Below are 18253 nucleotides of genomic sequence, written 5' to 3' on the forward strand. Positions count from 1 at the left end.
TGAGACGTGTGATTGTGACATCAGCCGCCTCGCACTGCGCCCTCTAAAGCTCAGTACTTCTTTGGAAACATGTTTTGAGATGTTCAGCACAGCGTAAAGTCCACAGAAAGATGAATGAAGGTGTAGTGAGGGGCTCATCCTGCTGCCTGAGCTGTGAGGTGGAGCTCAGTGGATTCGTGTCGCCGCGCAAACTTTACAGACAAAAACCATCAAAGTTCCTGGAGTGAAAGTTAAGGTTCTGCGGACATTAAAACTCAACTCAGCTACGGGGCCTCCAGCGCCGAGGCTAACCGAGCTAACGGTAGCTGTGGCTACAGGCAGAGATACAGCAGACAGCACGGCGAGCAGCAGCTGGTTACTCTGCTGCTGCATCCTGAGCAGCCAACGTGAACATCATGAGTGTCATCAAGGAAGTCTTTCCTCGCCGCTGTGGTCAGCTGCTTACTCAGTGTAGGGTTTTGCCCTGAGACCTGTTTCTCTTTCTTTGAATGTGTTGTTCACACACCTGTAAAGTGTCTTCAGATAACTCTGTTATCAATTGGCACTTTGAATAAAACTGAATTGAATTGAACTGAATTGAAGATACACTTCAAGTACCAAAAGTAAAAGTACTCATGATGCAGAGTGACCCGCCTCGTGGTGCAGGTTCAAAGTAGTAGATTGAAGCCGTGTCGTGTTTACGTTAAAGCTCCATCAAACAGGACCTCACCTGCAGTGGTCTTCCGGTCACCTGGCCGTCTCTCTCTCTCTCTCTCCTCCTGCATTCAGAGCGAGAGAGGAGGAGCGAGGAAGAGGAGGCTGACGGGGATGAACGGCGGGAAAAGCGCGCTCCAGCTCTCCGCGCCGCAGAGCGTCATCCTGTGCGGCGACCTCGAGACGAACTGCACGGCGCGCACCGCGGGAACCCTGACGCTGGCGTCCGCGTGGAGCGACAACGAATCGGCGGTGGATGCGCTCCGGCTCGTGGAGCTCCAGCCTCCTGCCTCGATCGCCCCAACGGTGAGTCCAGAACTGCTGTGCGCTCCGGGCGCGTCTCTTCGTCACCAAACTGCGCGGAAAACACGAGCGATTTCATATTTTCATGCTTCATGGCCACCAGTTAACGCGACAGAAAACAACTTAACTGTCAGCACAAGAGTTTCCTGTGTTCGGCATGTGTTCATCCACCAGGCAGAGGATTATTCACTGAATGTGTCTGTTTTAGAGGTCTGTCAGCTCCGGCAAACGCCACACAGAAGAAATCTGGTTCAGGTCTTTAAAGGCAGAAACGCTTTGATGGCGATTTAAATAATGTCGAATTTAACAATCAGTCATATTGATTTGAAATCTACCAGATTTCTTGTTATATTGAAATCTACTATTGCCACGAGGCAAGTTAATATTTAATTGCACATTTTATGCGCAGAGTTTGGTCCGCTCTCCGACACAAATCAGTTTTCCAATCATGTCAGTATCCCAGCTCACAGGCTGCCTATTGAAACTTTGGAGGTGATCTTTTGTGTGTTGGTTTCAGTATCTGGTGGTATTTGATGTGGATGTGAAACACTGAGCCCGCTTTGCTTCGTGGACTGCCGACTCAGTTTGCAACTCTGCTTATGAGCCTGTCGAATCAGTATGAAGAGGCTTCAGCAGGCTGTCGGTGTGTTTCGCTGAGCTCTGCGCAGTCCGGCTTATAGAACCAAATGGAACCGAAGTGCACTTGCACTTGTGTGTGATTCTGTGCCGTGACAGAGCAGCAGAGGGATGTTAGGGATGAGCTGACAGCACAAAGTGTCCCTTGGATTCATGAAATGCTTGAATGCAACTCTGCTGCTCTGAGGGCTCCGTGTGCTTCATCAGACAAGCTGGTGTTTGTGTGTGTGTAGAACCACACAAGCCGCCTGCTGCGCACGAAGACGCGGACACAGGAAGTGGTTTGTGTGTTACCCGCGGGCCTCGCCGACACCTCGGAGCTGCACGGCGGACTCTGTGTCCTCCTCCAGCGGTCAGGGCTGATGCTGTGTGTCTGCCACGGATCGTGTGTTGCTGCACATATTACGCGTGTGTTCAGAGCATCTGCAAACGCTGGATTGATTCAACACTGGTGCATGTGTGGTTTTTCAAAGCTGTTCCAGCTGCTAAGTCGGCCAACTTTCCACTGATTGTCTGTGATCATTTATTAAATGGCGTTTTAACTGCTGTCAGGCTGATGTTCAGACCGGACTGAAGCCGCTCAGCTGCTTCTATAAAACCCACAGTGAAGTCAGTCTCTGGCTCACATGCTGGATGTGTCGTTTTCCATCCACAAACACCCAAATGTTACTGAGGTGAGTTGATGTTCTGCTGCACTCGTCACCAGAGCTCCTCCACCTCCCTGTGTCTTCTGCCTGGCTCAGGTTAGGTTTTGGTCCAGTTCGGTCGGGTTCAGGGTCCTGCCCTGCCGACACATTTTGTCTTGTCTCTGTTTCCTCTGAGTCCTTCAATCTGAAGGCCACAAAAGCAGCTTCTCAATTCCAGCTGGAATGGAAAACGTTGCTCTTTGTTCACTCCTCTTCGGCCCTGATGGAGGCCCAGATGGATGCCCTGATGGATGCCCTGATGGGGGCCCTGATGGAGGCCCAGATGGATGCCCTGATGGAGGCCCAGATGGAGGCCCAGATGGAGGCCCTGATGGAGGCCCTGATGGAGGCCCAGTGCAGACCTGTGGCTCAGAGCGACTGGGCCTGGTGTCAGCCCTTTGGCTGCACTTGTCAGGTTTGACAGCATGTAGGACCAGCATGTTAAAGGGACAGAACCCTCATGTGTTTCCTCTGTCCCGTCTATTCATCCATCCACATTAGTTCTGGTGTGAGCTGCAGGGTTTTGGAGACATCAGCTGTCTGTCTTCTCTTCAGTGTGATGGAACCAGAAGGAGCCGAGTGACGAGGACTCGATTTACGAGTTGAAACTGCTCATTGTGACATGACATGAGTGAGCTGTTGTCAGGACCTGGTCTGGTTTTCATCAGCTGGTTGTTGTTCAGGGAAACCTCCATTAAGAGACACTGTAAAGCACTGCAGGTGTGTGTGTGTGTGTGTGTGTGTGTGTGTGTGTGTGTGTGTGTGTGTGTGTGTGAAGTACGTTAATCCCATATGAATGTTGAATAGCGTGTGTGCGATTTAATGATATTTGAGCCACTTTTTATAGAGCGGATAACAAAGTAAAAACATTCTTATTAAATTAGTCATGTGTTCAGGTCAGAAATCATCAGGAGGCTTTTTGATTCTGTAAAACCTGCTCAGCTTTAGCTCAACTGCAGATGTTTCAACTTGTCCATCTGTGTGAGAGCCGCGGTGGAGGACAAGCAGCCATGAATGAACTGAGAGAAGAAGACGCTGCTGCAGCGTCTTAAAGCCACCGAGTGAAGACGTTTCTTCATCCTGCTGCGGGACGGTGGGACATTCCTCCATCTCCGGTCTTCAGTTCTGAGTGTCTGTGAGAACCAGGAGGAGGTTTATGTTGACCCGAGGCTGAACTGTGGACAGACGCTGACCAAGTCTCAGCCTGGGAACAGGACCGGGACTGAGACGAGTGAACCAGAGAGACGCAGGGAAAGCAGGAACACTGAGGGAAAACAAACGAGCAGCAGGTGAGACTCATCAGGGCCATTCCGAAGGTGGGACGAAGACAAAGACAACAGGGAGGCTGAGGACAGGAAGTCATCTGTGAACAAAGCGATATGAGGCCAAGGGAAAGACAAGCCAGGGCCAAAAAGATGAAATGATACGAGCAAACACACAGGCTGTAATGAGACACATGAAGCAGAGAGGAAACTCTGAACGTCGAACTGGAATGAACCGGTTTTCTGATGGAACTGGACTGGTGGACTACCTGTGGAGCAGCTGGTCCTGTAGAGACATGGAAGGCGTCAAAACGGTCTTCGCCTCCTGACTTCATTCCATCCATTCTGATGTGTGGTGGAGAATCGCAGGACTGACCTGCTGCTGACGTCTGAGGTCACCAAGGAAACACTCTGTAAACCAATCAAAATAGTGCTGTGTATCGTACAGACACACCTGCTGTGAAGGCGTCACAGTAGAGACTGGAATGGTGCAGGAGCTGGGAGATAAAAGGTCTAAGGTCCCCTGGTTGGTTCTCATCACTGCTGACAGTTCAGTGAGCTCACGCCTGCCAAAGAAATGTCGGCCATGTTGGCGTTTGGTTTTGGAAGTTGGAAAATTCATCTGGGAAACTCTGACTTTGACTGGAAGGCAGCAGCAGAAACCTACAGGGCGCCGTGGCAGCTCGCCTGGCAGCTCACCTGGTAGTTCACCTGGTAACTTACCTGGCAGCTCACCTGGTATAGACTTGCTTTGTATCATCTCTTCAGCTGTCAGTGTGTGAATCACACCTGTGAGTCAGGGCCGTGGTTAGTCTGGCCCTCGGGGCCACTGGCCCGCAGAGGACGGGGGAGCGAGTCCAGACTGGATTTTAAAGCTCCTTCACTGTGGAAGGGGATGCTGGTGTCACACAAGCTGGTGTGAGTGTAATAAAGTCCTGATCTGTTGAGTCTCCTCTGAGGAGTGAAGGTCACAGATGGGTCAGGTTCACAAGGCCGGCTCGTAATCCAGATAACGGTAAACCTCTGTTTGTGCAGGTCTGACCTCACGGGGAGTAAAAACCGTAATGCGCTGAGCGGAAGGTGACGGTCGGCGTATTTCTGTCTATGCTGGTCCAGCTGTGGTGTCCAGATGTTTTGGTGGGGAACTTTATTCTGTCGGTCTGCTGATGTCTCCAAAACTACTTTTATATCATGTGATAAAACACATTTTAAGACAACAAATGATCTGTTAATTCCAGATCCAGAAAGTGTCCAGATGCTGGAACTGGAATCAATAAGAATCAATAAAAAGAATCAATAAAACGCTCAGACCCATCAGGCTGAGGGGCCGTTTAGCTTCACCTGCTTCAGCTCGGGAGGTTAGTTCTGTCATCTCCGTGTGATGACTGACGTGTTGAAGTCAGTGGACCTCAGACCAGTTTGAATGGCTGACGTCAGGGTGCTGAGCCTGTCTGTGTTTCCGGTGTGCTGCAGCAGTACGACAGAAAGCCTTTCTGAATGAGATGTGAACTCGCACAGACATCATCCTGTCTGTCGTCTGAGGGCTGTGAGGAGAGACAGGCTGCAGCTCAAAGTGAAACCTTGTCTCGGTCCTGGAGCTGTGGATGAAGGTGCTCACGTCCTGTTCCCGCCTCGTTAGCGGGGGAGTCGGTCATGTGTGTGCTTTGCATTAAACTGTCGATCAGAACAAACATGTCACATCTCACATTCGGCCGCCTGCTTCTGGAGCTTTAATACTCAGACCTTCACCACCACCTTCAGTTTTTCCTGACAGAATCACTCAGGAACAGCCAGACTGGCCCTCAGATCGTCCCCTGAAGTCGTGTCTCTCTGGACTTCCCGATGCGTCTCTCGTTAGCGTAGTTACAGGACGACAGTTCAATCAAAGCCTCATTCATTTGCGTCCACATTCTTATTTTGGGCTGAACTGCCCCTTTAATGTTGTAATGTCATGTCATTTATTTGAGTGAATCTCAACAACGATCGGGTTGATTTTTCTCAACATCAGATGAGTGTAAGATCTGCTCACTAAAACGATGGTGGGGTCAGTGCTGATGGAGTTATTGATCTGCATGAGGATCAAACACTGACCCGAATCACTTCTGTTGTGTAAGAGACCATGAACACACGCACACGCACACACACGTCGATGGCTGTCATGTGATGCAGCAGTTCAGTCAGCTGTGGCGTGGGAAGCTTTCAAGGCTGACTGATGAAAAGAGGACACACACAAACGGTGTGTAAAGACATGAACGCACACACTCGTTATCTCAGGCTCACAGCTGCGACAACCAGCTTCTCTTTTCAGCGAGTTTGGTCAGTAAAACGAGATCACGTCTGCAAACTGTTCGTTTAAGCATCTCGTCGGCCGCAGGAACAAAGAGAGACTTCTCAGCGCCGAGTGTCAGTTTCTGTGTAGGACACTTTGTCCTGCGGCTCCGTCCTCGTTCGTGAGACGCTTTCAGTTTGACATTTTGTCTGTGTCCTGCATTCAGTCAGAGACGAACCTCCACACAGACACAACGACCTGCGTCCACATCAGACATGAGACACCTGTCCACAGTGAGACAGCTGAGAGAGGTGAGGAGGCGGACAGGCGGGGACAGAGACAGACAGACAGGTGAGGAGACAGACAGGTGGGGACAGAGACAGGCTTCGAGCTACATGCTAACATGCTAAGTGCGAAAGCGTTGACCTGAAGGTGGTGCTGCTGAGTCAGCAGGTCTCCAGAATTATTGGATCAAACCACGCAGTCAGAAAACTTCTTTAAGTCTTCTACTCAGTAATCAAGTGAAGACTCAACAAACTACCAGTACAAAGTACTTCCACTACTGCAGTAGAAGCCCGAGACCCGAAGTGGACGTCCGACAGCACTCTGAGGAAAGTGGACATGGGACAAAGCGTCCTCATGACGTGGGCTAAACACACACGTGGTTTCAGCCACGTGGAGCCTGTGATTTGATTTTTCTCCACAGATTTTCTTCACAGTTTGACTTCGTCTGATCCTGTGATAATACACAGAGTGTGAGTGTGAGTGTGAGTGTGTGTGAGTGTGTGTGTGAACTGTTCAGGCGTGTCTGTGGCGCCTGAAAACCGATCACACTCAGCGCGTTTTATTTTGACGTTCAGCCACACTTCCTTCCTGTGTGTGTCGTACGCTGAAGTTCCATCAGAGGACTTCTGGATTTCCACGTGTTGTTCAGGTTCGCTTTGACTGCCGACGTGTTGGCTGTGTGAGCTGCTGACGGAGGCAGCTGACGGAGGCAGCAGCTGTTGGTTGGCTGTGAGAAACACCGTGATGGATTGTGCTTGGTTTGCCATCAGTTTCTTCGACTCCACACTTTGGGCTGTGGGCTCACAGTCCTCCTCCTCCTCCTCCTCCTTGTCCCCCTCCTCCTCCTCCTCCTCCTCCTTGTCCCCCTCCTCCTCCTCCTCCTCGTCCCCATCCTCCTCCTCCTTGTCCCCCTCCTCCTCCTCCTCCTCCTCCTCCTCCTCCTTCTCCTCGTCCCCCTCCTCCTTGTCCCCCTCCTTCTCCTCGTCCCCCTCCTCCTTGTCCCCCTCCTCCCCCTCCTCCCCCTCCTTCTCCTCGTCCCCCTCCTCCTCCTCCTCCTCCTCCTTGTCCCCCTCCTCCTCCTCCTCCTCGTCCCCCTCCTCCTCCTCCTCCTCCTCCTCCTCGCCCCCCTCCTCCTCGTCCCCCTCCTCCTCCTCCCCCTCCTCCTCCTCCTCCTCCTCCTTGTCCCCCTCCTCCTCCTCCTCCTCGTCCCCCTCCTCCTTGTCGCCCTCCTCCTCCTCCTCGTCCGCCTCGTCCTCCTCGCCGTCCCTCCTCGCTGAGGGCTGATGGGAAGTGGAATTGACACATCGTGCTGCTTTTTTGCTGTGTTCTTGTTCCTCCCGTCAAGCTGCTGTCGCCTCAGTCGTTTTAACTCTGTTGATGACTGTTGACCCGACGTCACAGCAGAGCTGCTCAAACCACCAGCACAACAAACAAACAAACAAACAAACAGACGAAGTGCAGCGTGTCAGTCCAGCGCTGGTAGTTTTACGAAGCATGAAAACTGTGAAAATGTGAGGGCTTTTCTCTTGAGTCATTCATCAAGTGGTCGGAAGCCGAAAAAGCGACCTTGAATTTCTTCAATATCTGGGAAATTGGTAATAAAATGTTATTTTACTACATGAAAACATGAAACTGTGACAGCAGACAGAAGATAAAGTTGGACATCCTGTCCTGTCCAGCTGGACAGACTGAAGACGCAGCTTGTGACTGACTTGAAGACGACTTCGCGTGTAATGAGGAAACGCTGCGAGACACGAGATAAAGAATGATAATGTGGATGAGCTGTGGAAACTTTAATTACTTCGTTCACACACACACACACACACGCACAGTAATTACTGTGTGTGAGAGCGATGTGGGTCAGCTGCATGCAGCAAAGGTACGTCGTGTAATTGTGTTACATGATTTAAATAGTAATGGATTCCTGCCTGCTGTAAGCCAACGCTGATCCACTTTATCTCCAGTTCAGGGGAGGTTTTCTATTTCTGTCCCAAACATCGGATGTAAACGATGCTGCGTTCACACCACACCGGGAGAAACGAGACCATGTGCTTCAAACGTGGGCTCATTAATATCTCTGTCAGTCACCCAGTTTTCTGTGTCCCAGCAGAATCCTTCATGTGAAGCTCAGCCTGACTGGAACTCGTCCTCAGCAGGAGGACACTCAGGAAGTCTCACGTGGGACTGTTGGACGTGTGATGAGACAAACGACCTCTCAGTAGAGTCGCACAGATGATTTACTGTGAAGGTGAACAGTAATTAGCTCATGTTAATGTCCAGCTCAGCAGGGAATTTAAAGACATGAAAACAGGACTTTGAAAAGCAGGTCTCGTTTCTAACTTTAGAAATTTGTGTAAATAACAGCAAACAGATTGTAAATAAAATGATAAATCTCTCTAAACACGCCCTCTCCATCAATACTTCATGGGCTTCAGCAGACGTCTTGGCGGTCACACGGTCGTCCTCCTCGTCGGCCTGTTGGAGTCCCTCAGGACAGACATGATGGACTGAAGCAAACCCTGACAGCCCACATGCGTCCATCAGGACCAGTCTGGCTTCTGTGTCTCCTCCAGTGCTGGAATGACCTTGAACGTCTCTCTGAACTCTGAACAGCAGAGTAACGAGTCCCAGCGTCCAACAGGACTGCTCGTTATCACACGTTAGCGATGCGTTCAGGAGCCATCGTCACCACGGGTCTGGTACTGCTGGAAAGTAGCTTTATTCAGGTGCTGCTGCTGGGGATTTGCAGGACTCAGAGATGAACTCACAGACCAGAAAACAGTGCTGGTATTAATACTTGAAGTAGTGGTGAGTGCTCAGTGCTCAGTGCCACGACCAGAGAAACACGGAGGAACGTGCTGGATCGTTTGTGACTCTGATTTACATTAAGTGTGTTGAGCTGCAGTTCCTCTGATGTCCACCAGATGGCCAGGAAAACTCTGGACACATTGGCGTGAATGGGGAAAGTCACGCCACAACATTAAACATGATGTAAGGGAGCTTTTATTTTCCTGGTGGCAGGATTAGCCTTGTATGGCTAAAGGCCAACATCAGCACGAGCAGCTGTGAATCTGTGTTTTCGTCTCTACTGCTCCTCTCTTCGCAGGCATCATTAAAATGATTTCCTGCCGCTTCGCTCTGTGAGGACGCGCGTCCCTCAGCTGACATGTTTGTTTCCTGCTGCATCATCTGCACTGTGACATCATGTCGGCGTGTCGCTCAGGTTCTTTGTGCTGACTACTGAGCGTTGCCGAATCAGCACACGTTCAGACCAAACCGCAGGAGGCGTGAAGCATCTTGTGCACCGGGGCCGTGCGGATACCGATCCCTGATTGGCTGGTTGGAGTGCGTTGAATTACATCTGCCACGATGGTTTTACCCTGCTGATATTTCAATCCAAACATTAAATATAAAGCAGTGATTAACACGTGGGAGTATTTCAAGGATCCTGTGCAGGTCACCAGGTGCAGGTCACCAGGTGCAGGCCACCAGGTGCAGGCCACCAGGTGCAGGCCACCAGGTGCAGGCCACCAGGTGCAGGCCACCAGGTGCAGGCCACCAGGTGCAGGCCACCAGGTGCAGGCCACCAGGTGCAGGCCACCAGGTGCAGGCCACCAGGTGCAGGCAGGTAAACTCACAGGCTGCTCCTCTGCTGAGCTCCTGATTGGCCATACTGAATGTTTCTGAGGGCCCAGCAGTAATTTATGCTGTTGACGTGGCAACAGGGAGACAGGATGAAGACTGTGATGAGCAGAGCATGTGGAGGGTCTTTAAAAGGGAGTTAAGGCCAGCAGCTGGTGATCGTTATGCTTTCGTTCCACTGAAGGAGTGAGAGTGTCATCAGTGTGAAGCACTTTTTCATTTCCACTTCAGTCTCTCAGGCCGCACATTTTAAAAACTGCAACACCTGAACATCAGGACCACAAGCAGAAGTAAAACCAGGACGCGTGTCACGATTCTTAATTCTCATTGTTTTTGTGTCGTTTCTTGTTCTGTCCTCCAGGTGGCGATGGTGTCCGAAGCCCCGCCCCCCTTCCCCACAGTGGACGTGCCCGACCACGCACACTACACCATCGGCTCCGTCATCCTCGCCATCGGCATCACAGGCATGGTCGGGAACTTCCTGGTCATATACGCCTTCTGCAGGTAGGACGACTTCCTGTGCCCAAATATGGTCACGCCCTTCCTCTGATGTTTACGCCGCGTTCAGGAGATGATGTAAAGTCAGAAACGATTGCTCTGAGGTCAGTCAGTGACTCTGACCTTTATTGTGAAGGTGATGGGAAGGCCGTGGCATGTTGGACAAGCCCATGGCGTGATTGTAAATCGTTGTTTTGCTGTTTGAAAGGCTGAGCGTGAAAAGCTGAAACAATTTAGTTTGATTCCTTCGTGCTGCTGCACATAAAATCGTGCGTTCAGGTGTGTTCTGGGCTGTGGGAGGAGCAAACCTCCGGGCAGAGCTTCCTGTTTGGACGTGTGCGTGGTGTGTCAGCTGTCAAGGCCGCCCGGCTGTCATCGACCACACAGGACACGTCTTTGTCTGACACGCAGAGCGTAATGTCTTCTGGGTCCTTTGATGAAGCTTTGCACTTAAGATGAGTTCGACCCGCGTATTGATCGGACCTTTTACGGGACAGATATTGATCTCTCTTTAAAGTCAGATCAGCTCCAGCCTGAGTGTCCCGTTGACTCAGCGCTCAGAGTGATTTTTCCATGTCGGCTCCTCCTGTTGCTGACATCTGCTGGTGTGGTTGATAACTGCAGGCTTTTGTTGTTAAATGTTCAGCCAAAAAACTCGGCGACGCAGCTCCACGTGTTTAAATGGAAGCGTTCAGTGTTTCCTGTCCTCTCTGAAGTCACGTGTGTGTGTGTGTGTGTGTGTGTGTGTGTGTTTTGTAGGAGTCGCAGCCTGCGGACGCCAGCCAACATGTTCATCATTAACCTGGCGATCACAGACCTGCTGATGTGCGTCACCCAGACGCCCATCTTCTTCACCACCAGCATGCACAAGAGGTGGATCTTCGGAGAGAAAGGTACCTCAAGTTCTGCCCCGGCTGGCTTCAGATCACTTTCAAACATTATTATTCACTATTACTAACGTTCACAAAAAATCAGAGATAAGAAGAAGGTCCAGAAACTGTACCCAGTTTAACCGGAGCCGCTTGACCTCCGGCCTGCTGGCCTGGAAAGGCCTTAAAGGACCCGTTCACTCAAAAATGAAAATTCAGTGTTTATCCAATGGAAAGTTGAGAGAAGTTTCTACGATCTGTGTTCCATCATCTCCTCATTCTTCGGGTTTTTGCACTCCGTGTGAACCGGCGAGGCGTCGGTCCTCCTCCGTCTCCCCAGAGAGACGCTCCGCGGTCGTTTTAATAAGACGGGAGACATTTTAATTCCCGCAGTGGGAAGAAAACGAGTGCGAGCAGAGGAGGTGTTGATTTATGAAAGTGGAAAAGGACTTAATTAATTTAATCATTTCCTAAGCTGTGTGTTTAAAGGGTCCAGGTTCAGTCTGAGCACCAATCAGAGACGCTCCCACGCCGACGCGGTGACGTCACTTTGTCTGTCTGCAGGCTGCGAGCTGTACGCCTTCTGTGGCGCTCTCTTCGGGATCTGCTCCATGATCACGCTGACGGTGATCGCAGTCGACCGCTACTTCGTCATCACGCGACCCCTCACCTCCATCGGCGTGTTGTCACGGAAACGGGCCCTCCTCATCCTCATGGCGGCGTGGGCCTACTCTCTGGGGTGGAGCCTGCCGCCGTTCTTCGGCTGGAGTGAGCACACACACACACACAAACAGGCTTCTTTAACTCTCACTGAGGTCACGTAATCTCTGCTTTAATCTGCTCTGTTCTGCCCCTCACGTCTCGCCGTCAGGTGCGTACGTCCCCGAGGGCCTGCTGACTTCCTGTACGTGGGACTACATGACGTTCACTCCGTCGGTGCGGGCGTACACCATGCTGCTCTTCATCTTCGTCTTCTTCCTGCCGCTCTTCATCATCATCTACTGCTACGTCTTCATCTTCCGCGCCATCCGCACCACCAACCAGTCAGTCCGTGCGAGTGTTTGGTGTCGTCAGTGTGTTTGCTTGTGGCTGCGTGAGGCCTCAGCTGGAGCGCGTGTGTGTCAGTCAGACGACACATCAGCAGCTCTCAGCAGGATTCCAGTCAAGTTTGTTGCTTTAGCAGCTGATAACAGCACAGCACAAAATTATGTCCACTTAGTCCTTTAGTTCTCAACAAACAGCAACTGTGAGTTAAAGAGCGAGACTCCGCGAGGCTGAGCCTCTAGTGAGTGACTGCAGGTCAACGCGGTGTCCTCGCAGACGCTCAACGCGGTGTCCTCGCAGACGCTCAACGCGGTGTCCTCGCAGGCGCTGCAGGTCAACGCGGTGTCCTCGCAGGCGCTGCAGGTCAACGCGGTGTCCTCGCAGACGTTGCAGGTCAACGCGGTGTCCTCGTAGACGCTCAACGCGGTGTCCTCGCAGGCGCTGCAGGTCAATGCGGTGTCCTCGCAGGCGCTCAATGCGGTGTCCTCACAGACGCTGCAGGTACTCCAGGTTTGTGTCTGTGTCTCCAGGGCTGTGGGGAAGGTTAACGGCAGCGTTCACAGTCACGGCAGCAGCCGCGACTCTGTGAAGAATTTCCACCGGCTGCAGAACGAGTGGAAGATGGCGAAGATCGCCCTGATCGTCATCCTGCTCTACGTCATCTCGTGGTCGCCGTACTCCACCGTCGCCCTCACCGCCTTCGCCGGGTAAACAACATGACACAGATAATTTCCTTCTCCATAAACCCGCAGCCCGAAATGGTACTTGTACTCACGGATGTGTACTCTGACCCTCCCTGTGTGCTGAGCTTCCTCCCTGTTTTGTTGTCTGCAGGTACGCAGACATGTTGACCCCCTACATGAACTCTGTGCCCGCCGTCATCGCCAAAGCCTCGGCCATCCACAACCCCATCATCTACGCCATCACACACCCAAAATACAGGTATGATATATGATCTGTATAACATACAGCTCACCTGTTGGCTGTTTCCACCCTGCTGACGCGGCTGCAGCTCAGTGAGGCGTCACACGATCCAGTCAAGTCATCTGAACTAACACTGCTCAGTTAACCTGATTGTTCACTGCAGAGAATCAAACACACACACACCCACACGATGGTTTGATGCAGGATGCCTGAATGTTAAGAGACTTTAAAGCTGCAGTATGAAAAGAAAGCAGCTTACTGTGGACGTCAGCATCATGTAAGCTCACGATGAGGGAGGAGATGAAGAAAGTCTTCATCATCCGCATGTTAGTAACAAAGTATGTTAGCGTTGGAGTCTTACTTTGATGATTGATGCCTTTTATTTAAACGTCTGAATTCATAATGTGACATCCAATAAACAGATTCGCTTAAAGGGACAGTTCAACATTTTGGAAAGTAGTCCAGTTATATTAGATCCCGACAGCAAACTGACCACAGACTCTGGACGTTTGCTTGGACTCGCCTCTTGTGCCAAGCTGAGACATTTAACCTGTGAAATGATGAAATGAAATGAAACACTGAATAAATTGTCTTCTGTCTCTGTCCAGGTTAGCGTTGGCCAAGTACATCCCGTGTCTCGGCGTCTTGCTCTGTGTCCGTCAGCGAGACCTCCGCTCGACCAGCAGCAGCTTCATGTCGACGCGTCGCTCCACTGTGACCAGCCAGACCTCCGACATCAGCAGCCAGTTCAGGAGGCAGAGCACCGGCAAGTCCCGCCTCTCCTCCGCCTCCGACAGCGAATCAGTGAGCCCTGATCCGTTTTTAGCTGTAAAACCAGATTCAGTGACGTAAAACAGAAAGCTGCAGCAGGATTGTGTGTTTTCTCTGCAGGGCCTGACAGACACCGAGGCCGATCTGTCCAGTATGGGCTCCAGACCAGCCAGCCGCCAGGTGTCCTGTGACATCAGCAGAGACACCGCCGAGTTCCCAGACTTCAAACCCTCCTCCAGCTTCAAGTCCAAGATGAAGAACCACGACTCAGGCATCTTCGAGAAGGTCAACCACTTACCTGCTGATCAAACACATGCACACACATGGACTTTGATCACGTTTGAGTTTGAAGTTCTGTATTTGGATGTTTCTTACCATAAGGCATCTTATGGTTTTCTCTTCTTGTACCTTTAACTTTTAACAAAGAACCAGATAGAACCAGAGACCAGAGAGTTTCAAGCACTTAAAGAATCCCAGCTGTCGTGACCTCACGTTATATATGAGAATACGAACCAGACTTTCACGTCTGGTCACCTGACATAACTCTGTCATTGGTCTGTATGTGGGTCACCTGTGTACAGGTGTGTAGAGCGCCTCCAGTGGTCAGCCTCCACAGGTCGCTGAAACTGACCTACAAACACTAACAGGTGTTGCAGTCAGGATGCTGACCAGTTTGGAGGGACGAAGGCAGAGCTAAACATTTTGATTTGCACATTGAGGCTTTAAATGTCGTCCTGGTTGACCTTCGGGCAGCATGAAAACAGCTGGAGACGGATTAAAGAGCAGATCACCACGGCGAGGCTCCCGCAGACTTTGTCCGAAGTCGTTTTACCCTTCATGTTGATTATTAACGTTACATTCAGGAGACAAAAGGATTGTGGGTCATTTGAGGGTTCAGCTGAAGCTGTTCGTGTTAATCTGCAGCTCTGTGTTTTGTGCTCTTTTTAATCTGCTCAATGTGCTCTTCAGCTCAGATCAGAAAATCCTCCGTTTCCTTTTGATCTCAGTCATTGACTTTAAAGGCGCATTAAAATTCTGATTAGAGATGAGTTTATGACTGGTCCTCTGGTTTCCTGCCTGCCTCACTGATAAAGTCGATTAAAATGGCTGCTGCTGCAGTATGCTGTTCAATCAGAACAATAACCCCAGTCATTCGTTTGTCTTTCTAGCAGACGTCCTACGACGCTGATGTCTCCACGGCAGGAGCCCGAGAACGCAGCAGCATCCCAAGCGTGAGTCCAGTCGCACCGCAGGAGTTATTCACCGTAAAGGGAAAACATTTCCAAATGCTAATGAGTTGAAAGTGAATAACTGTTGAGGTAAAACAATAAGATTAGACATTTATTTTCCCATGTGACAGAGTGGGGATCCTGCAGAAGGACTCGCCATGAGAGGGGCGCTCGGTCGAATCCCCAGCATCGTCATCACCTCTGAGTCCAGCCCGTTCCTTCCCATTGGACGAAAAGGTTCCTGCACTGCGCGCTCCAAAGCAGCCAACAGCAATGCAAAGGCGGGGTCTGGATAAAGCCCCGCCCCTCACCTCCCAGCCAATCGCCTGCAGCCACCTGACCAGCCAGTCTGAAATGCTCAAACACACAGATGAGGTCCAAAAAAACAAATAAAGCCTTTAGAGGAAGTCATCACAAATTTACAAAAAGTGGTGATATGCAACATTCATATGTTATACTGACTCAAAAAAGTGTATTTAGGACTTTAACACTGAATTAGAAGAATATAAAGTATTAAATTGTTCCTTAGAGTACTTTGTCCAAGAAAATGTTCCTGCACCTGATTTCTGGTCCTTGAGTCAGATGGATGCAAACAGACCAAAAGGTAAAAATGTTTTCCTCTCCAGGTGAGTTCCTATGAGACACATGAAGGCCCCCGAGCCCTTCGGGAAATGTTTTCTCGTGTTTCAGGAACTATTAATACATGATGACTTTTGCAGACTTTTCTACACACCCTGTGGTTTCCTGTTTGTGTTCTTGTTGTTGTCTGTTGCTGTTTTGTGTTTTTCCAGCTCAGTCCTCTGCAGCGTCTTGTGACAATTGGAAAGTTTTTCTGCTTCTCTGGCAGTAAACTGAAATATTAAGTTAAACTGCTCACTGAACCCCACTCACAAGGCCAAAGTGGAATGAATGGATTAAATCTGGTGTTCTGGCTGATCAGCTTGTTGCCTACAGTAACCCACCGTTACATCTAGCCAGGAGCATTTAGTTAGCATTGTTAGCATTTCTGCTAATCTTAACGGCCGTCTGTCTCTCTTTCTCCACTAAATGTGAGGACATTTACAGACCAGCAACTCCAGCCAAAGCTGTTATGCCACATATCTGAACAACACAGCAATCAGTCCTTATCCTAAAAGCTTTAATTCCTCTCAAACAGGACTGCATAAATCCAGACCGTCGTACACGTTTTCCTCTTCATACTTCGAACACTAAGACTATTTAGTGCTACAGAGCATTTAAAGAACAAAGAGTTTTTGCTTGGGGCCTGTTAGCATCATATTGCAGGTTAAACAGAGCCACAGAATGTGTATTTAAAACAAATTTACTGCTTTTACAGCCAGTTTACAGAGCTAAGCTATGTGGTTAGCTAGCTAGCTGTGGCTGGTAGAAATTTGCTCCCCCTCGTTAAAAGAAGGAAAGACAGTCAATGGCTTTGTGAATCTGTTTTTGACTACCACAATCTGAAATCAGGGGTCTTTAATTCACAGAAATCATCAAAGAAATTTGTCCTGACTGTATAACATGACTGTATAACCACCTGAAACTAATAATTATAATGAATATCTGTGTACCTTTTGGTGTGCCAGCAAATCCTACAGACTGTACCTTTACCAAGCAGAAAACTCTTTGTTCTTTATCACGAAGTCCAGTTTCAGATAGAAGCAACTTGACTTTTCAAGAAAGTACTGACATATAATTCATAAAGGAATTCCCGTCACTTCAAATGCACTACTGCAATTTTGACAAAGGTACATTTTAATGGTATTTTTTACATCACTTTTGGATCATTTCTGGGTATGAATACAATCAGGATTTCCCAACATGTCAAACTGTTTCTTTGAATTAATTTCTCCACATCTTAGTGAATTCTGAAAGCGCCTGCAAAAGCACTTTTATTAAGAAACAAGGCATTTTAAATGTTTTTAAAGGTTTGCTTGTCTAGTGGTGTTCTGTTTGTGTTTTTCTTTTTGTTTGTGAGTTTTGCTTTTCTTGACTGCGTATAAAGTGTGTATTTTGCAGCAGGGCTGTGTAGTGGGATGTGATCGTGATGTTGATGGTTTTGGAGACGTTAATGTCGACTGTAACTCAGCGCTTGATAAGCTAATCTGACCTGCTGGTCTGTGTGACGTTTTGTACATTCCCCAAAACTCTGTTTGAATGTTTGTGTGAAACAACAAATGACAACTTAAGAAAAGTTTTCTGCTGGGAGGGAAGTTTTCATCAGTGCAACCGAGTCAACAAACCAACAAACTGAGAGGATGGCTGAAACTGAACCAATTTCAAAGCTCAACCAAACTGTTTAACTGCTCTGCAGCTCAGCCGTTAGCTTAACAGGCTGTTAAACTGAACCATTAGCCCAGTGGAACTAAGCTAAATCCTTGATAAGCTAAGCTTTAAGCTAAGCTAGGCTGCTAGCACACCTGAAGCAAACAGCTGAAGTTGCTACATTAAAGCAGCACTGAACCCAAATCAGGATCATTTGGCTGCTAAACTGAACTTTCACACAGCTTTGCTTCAGTATTTGGAGTTTCAGTAGATCTTCACTCCCAGGTCTGTGACTGTACTGTAACTGTTAAATCCTCTTCCCGAGGTAACGCAGACCTCACAACAAACCGGTTTCCAAATGGGTCTTCGTGACCTCCGGGTGCAGTGCAGTCTAACCCACGCTGAACACACAGGCAGGTGGATGTCAAGTTGGTTACTGTGTATTAAGTTCTGATAGCCTGATGTTTAGAAGACTATTTGTTGTAGATTTGTTATTCCTGTTTACTTTGCTGTTGCTCTTATTTATTTTTTTAATAAATATCTGCTATTCACTGTTTCCACTGTGGAACATGTTTGGTTGTGCCTTCATGACAGCAGAGACAGAAATGACTCTTAGAGTGAATGTGTTGTTATTATTGTGCATTCCTGAACATGCGGCGTTTCACTCTCTGCTTCTCAACACAATATTAAACTCAGGAATCTAACATCATAAAATACAAGCCAGTCTATTAACCTTCATACAACATGTTCTCTATCAACCAAATAAGTCAATATAAAAGCAAAAAGTCCATATTCAGCTCATGTCCTTTCTTGCTTTGTTCTGGAGTGGCAGGACCCAGACCTGAAGGGGGAGTCCCTTCAGACCTGAAGGGGGAGT

General features: G+C 49.3%; 1 protein-coding gene across 2 annotated transcripts; it reads left to right on the top strand.

Moving 5' to 3' along the window:
- The first annotated feature begins 756 nt into the window (after positions 1-756).
- Positions 757-16870, top strand: opn4a (opsin 4a (melanopsin)). 2 transcript variants are annotated; one of them, XM_046402343.1, is made up of 11 exons: positions 757-999; positions 10138-10280; positions 11034-11167; positions 11708-11911; positions 12015-12186; positions 12718-12894; positions 13022-13129; positions 13720-13915; positions 14003-14167; positions 15052-15114; positions 15243-16870. In XM_046402343.1, exons 1-11 carry the CDS (start codon positions 808-810, stop codon positions 15405-15407), a joined length of 1719 nt encoding a protein of 572 aa, XP_046258299.1. In that variant the 5' UTR covers positions 757-807; the 3' UTR covers positions 15408-16870. The 2 variants fall into 2 exon arrangements, with proteins under 2 accessions (XP_046258299.1, XP_046258301.1); XM_046402345.1 differs by having other exon boundaries at positions 759-999; positions 15055-15114.
- The last annotated feature ends 1383 nt before the right edge of the window (positions 16871-18253 follow it).

This window comes from Scatophagus argus, chromosome 10 (assembly GCF_020382885.2).
Source record: "Scatophagus argus isolate fScaArg1 chromosome 10, fScaArg1.pri, whole genome shotgun sequence".
Taxonomy (NCBI): domain Eukaryota; kingdom Metazoa; phylum Chordata; class Actinopteri; family Scatophagidae; genus Scatophagus; species Scatophagus argus.

Coding starts and splice junctions, on each gene's coding strand:
- opn4a (XM_046402343.1), top strand. CDS start 808: ATGAACGGCGGGAAAAGCGCGCTCCAGCTCTCCGCGCCGCAGAGCGTC. Junction 11,168..11,707: donor GTGGATCTTCGGAGAGAAAG/GTACCTCAAGTT, acceptor GTCTGTCTGCAG/GCTGCGAGCTGTACGCCTTC. Junction 13,130..13,719: donor ATCACACACCCAAAATACAG/GTATGATATATG, acceptor GTCTCTGTCCAG/GTTAGCGTTGGCCAAGTACA.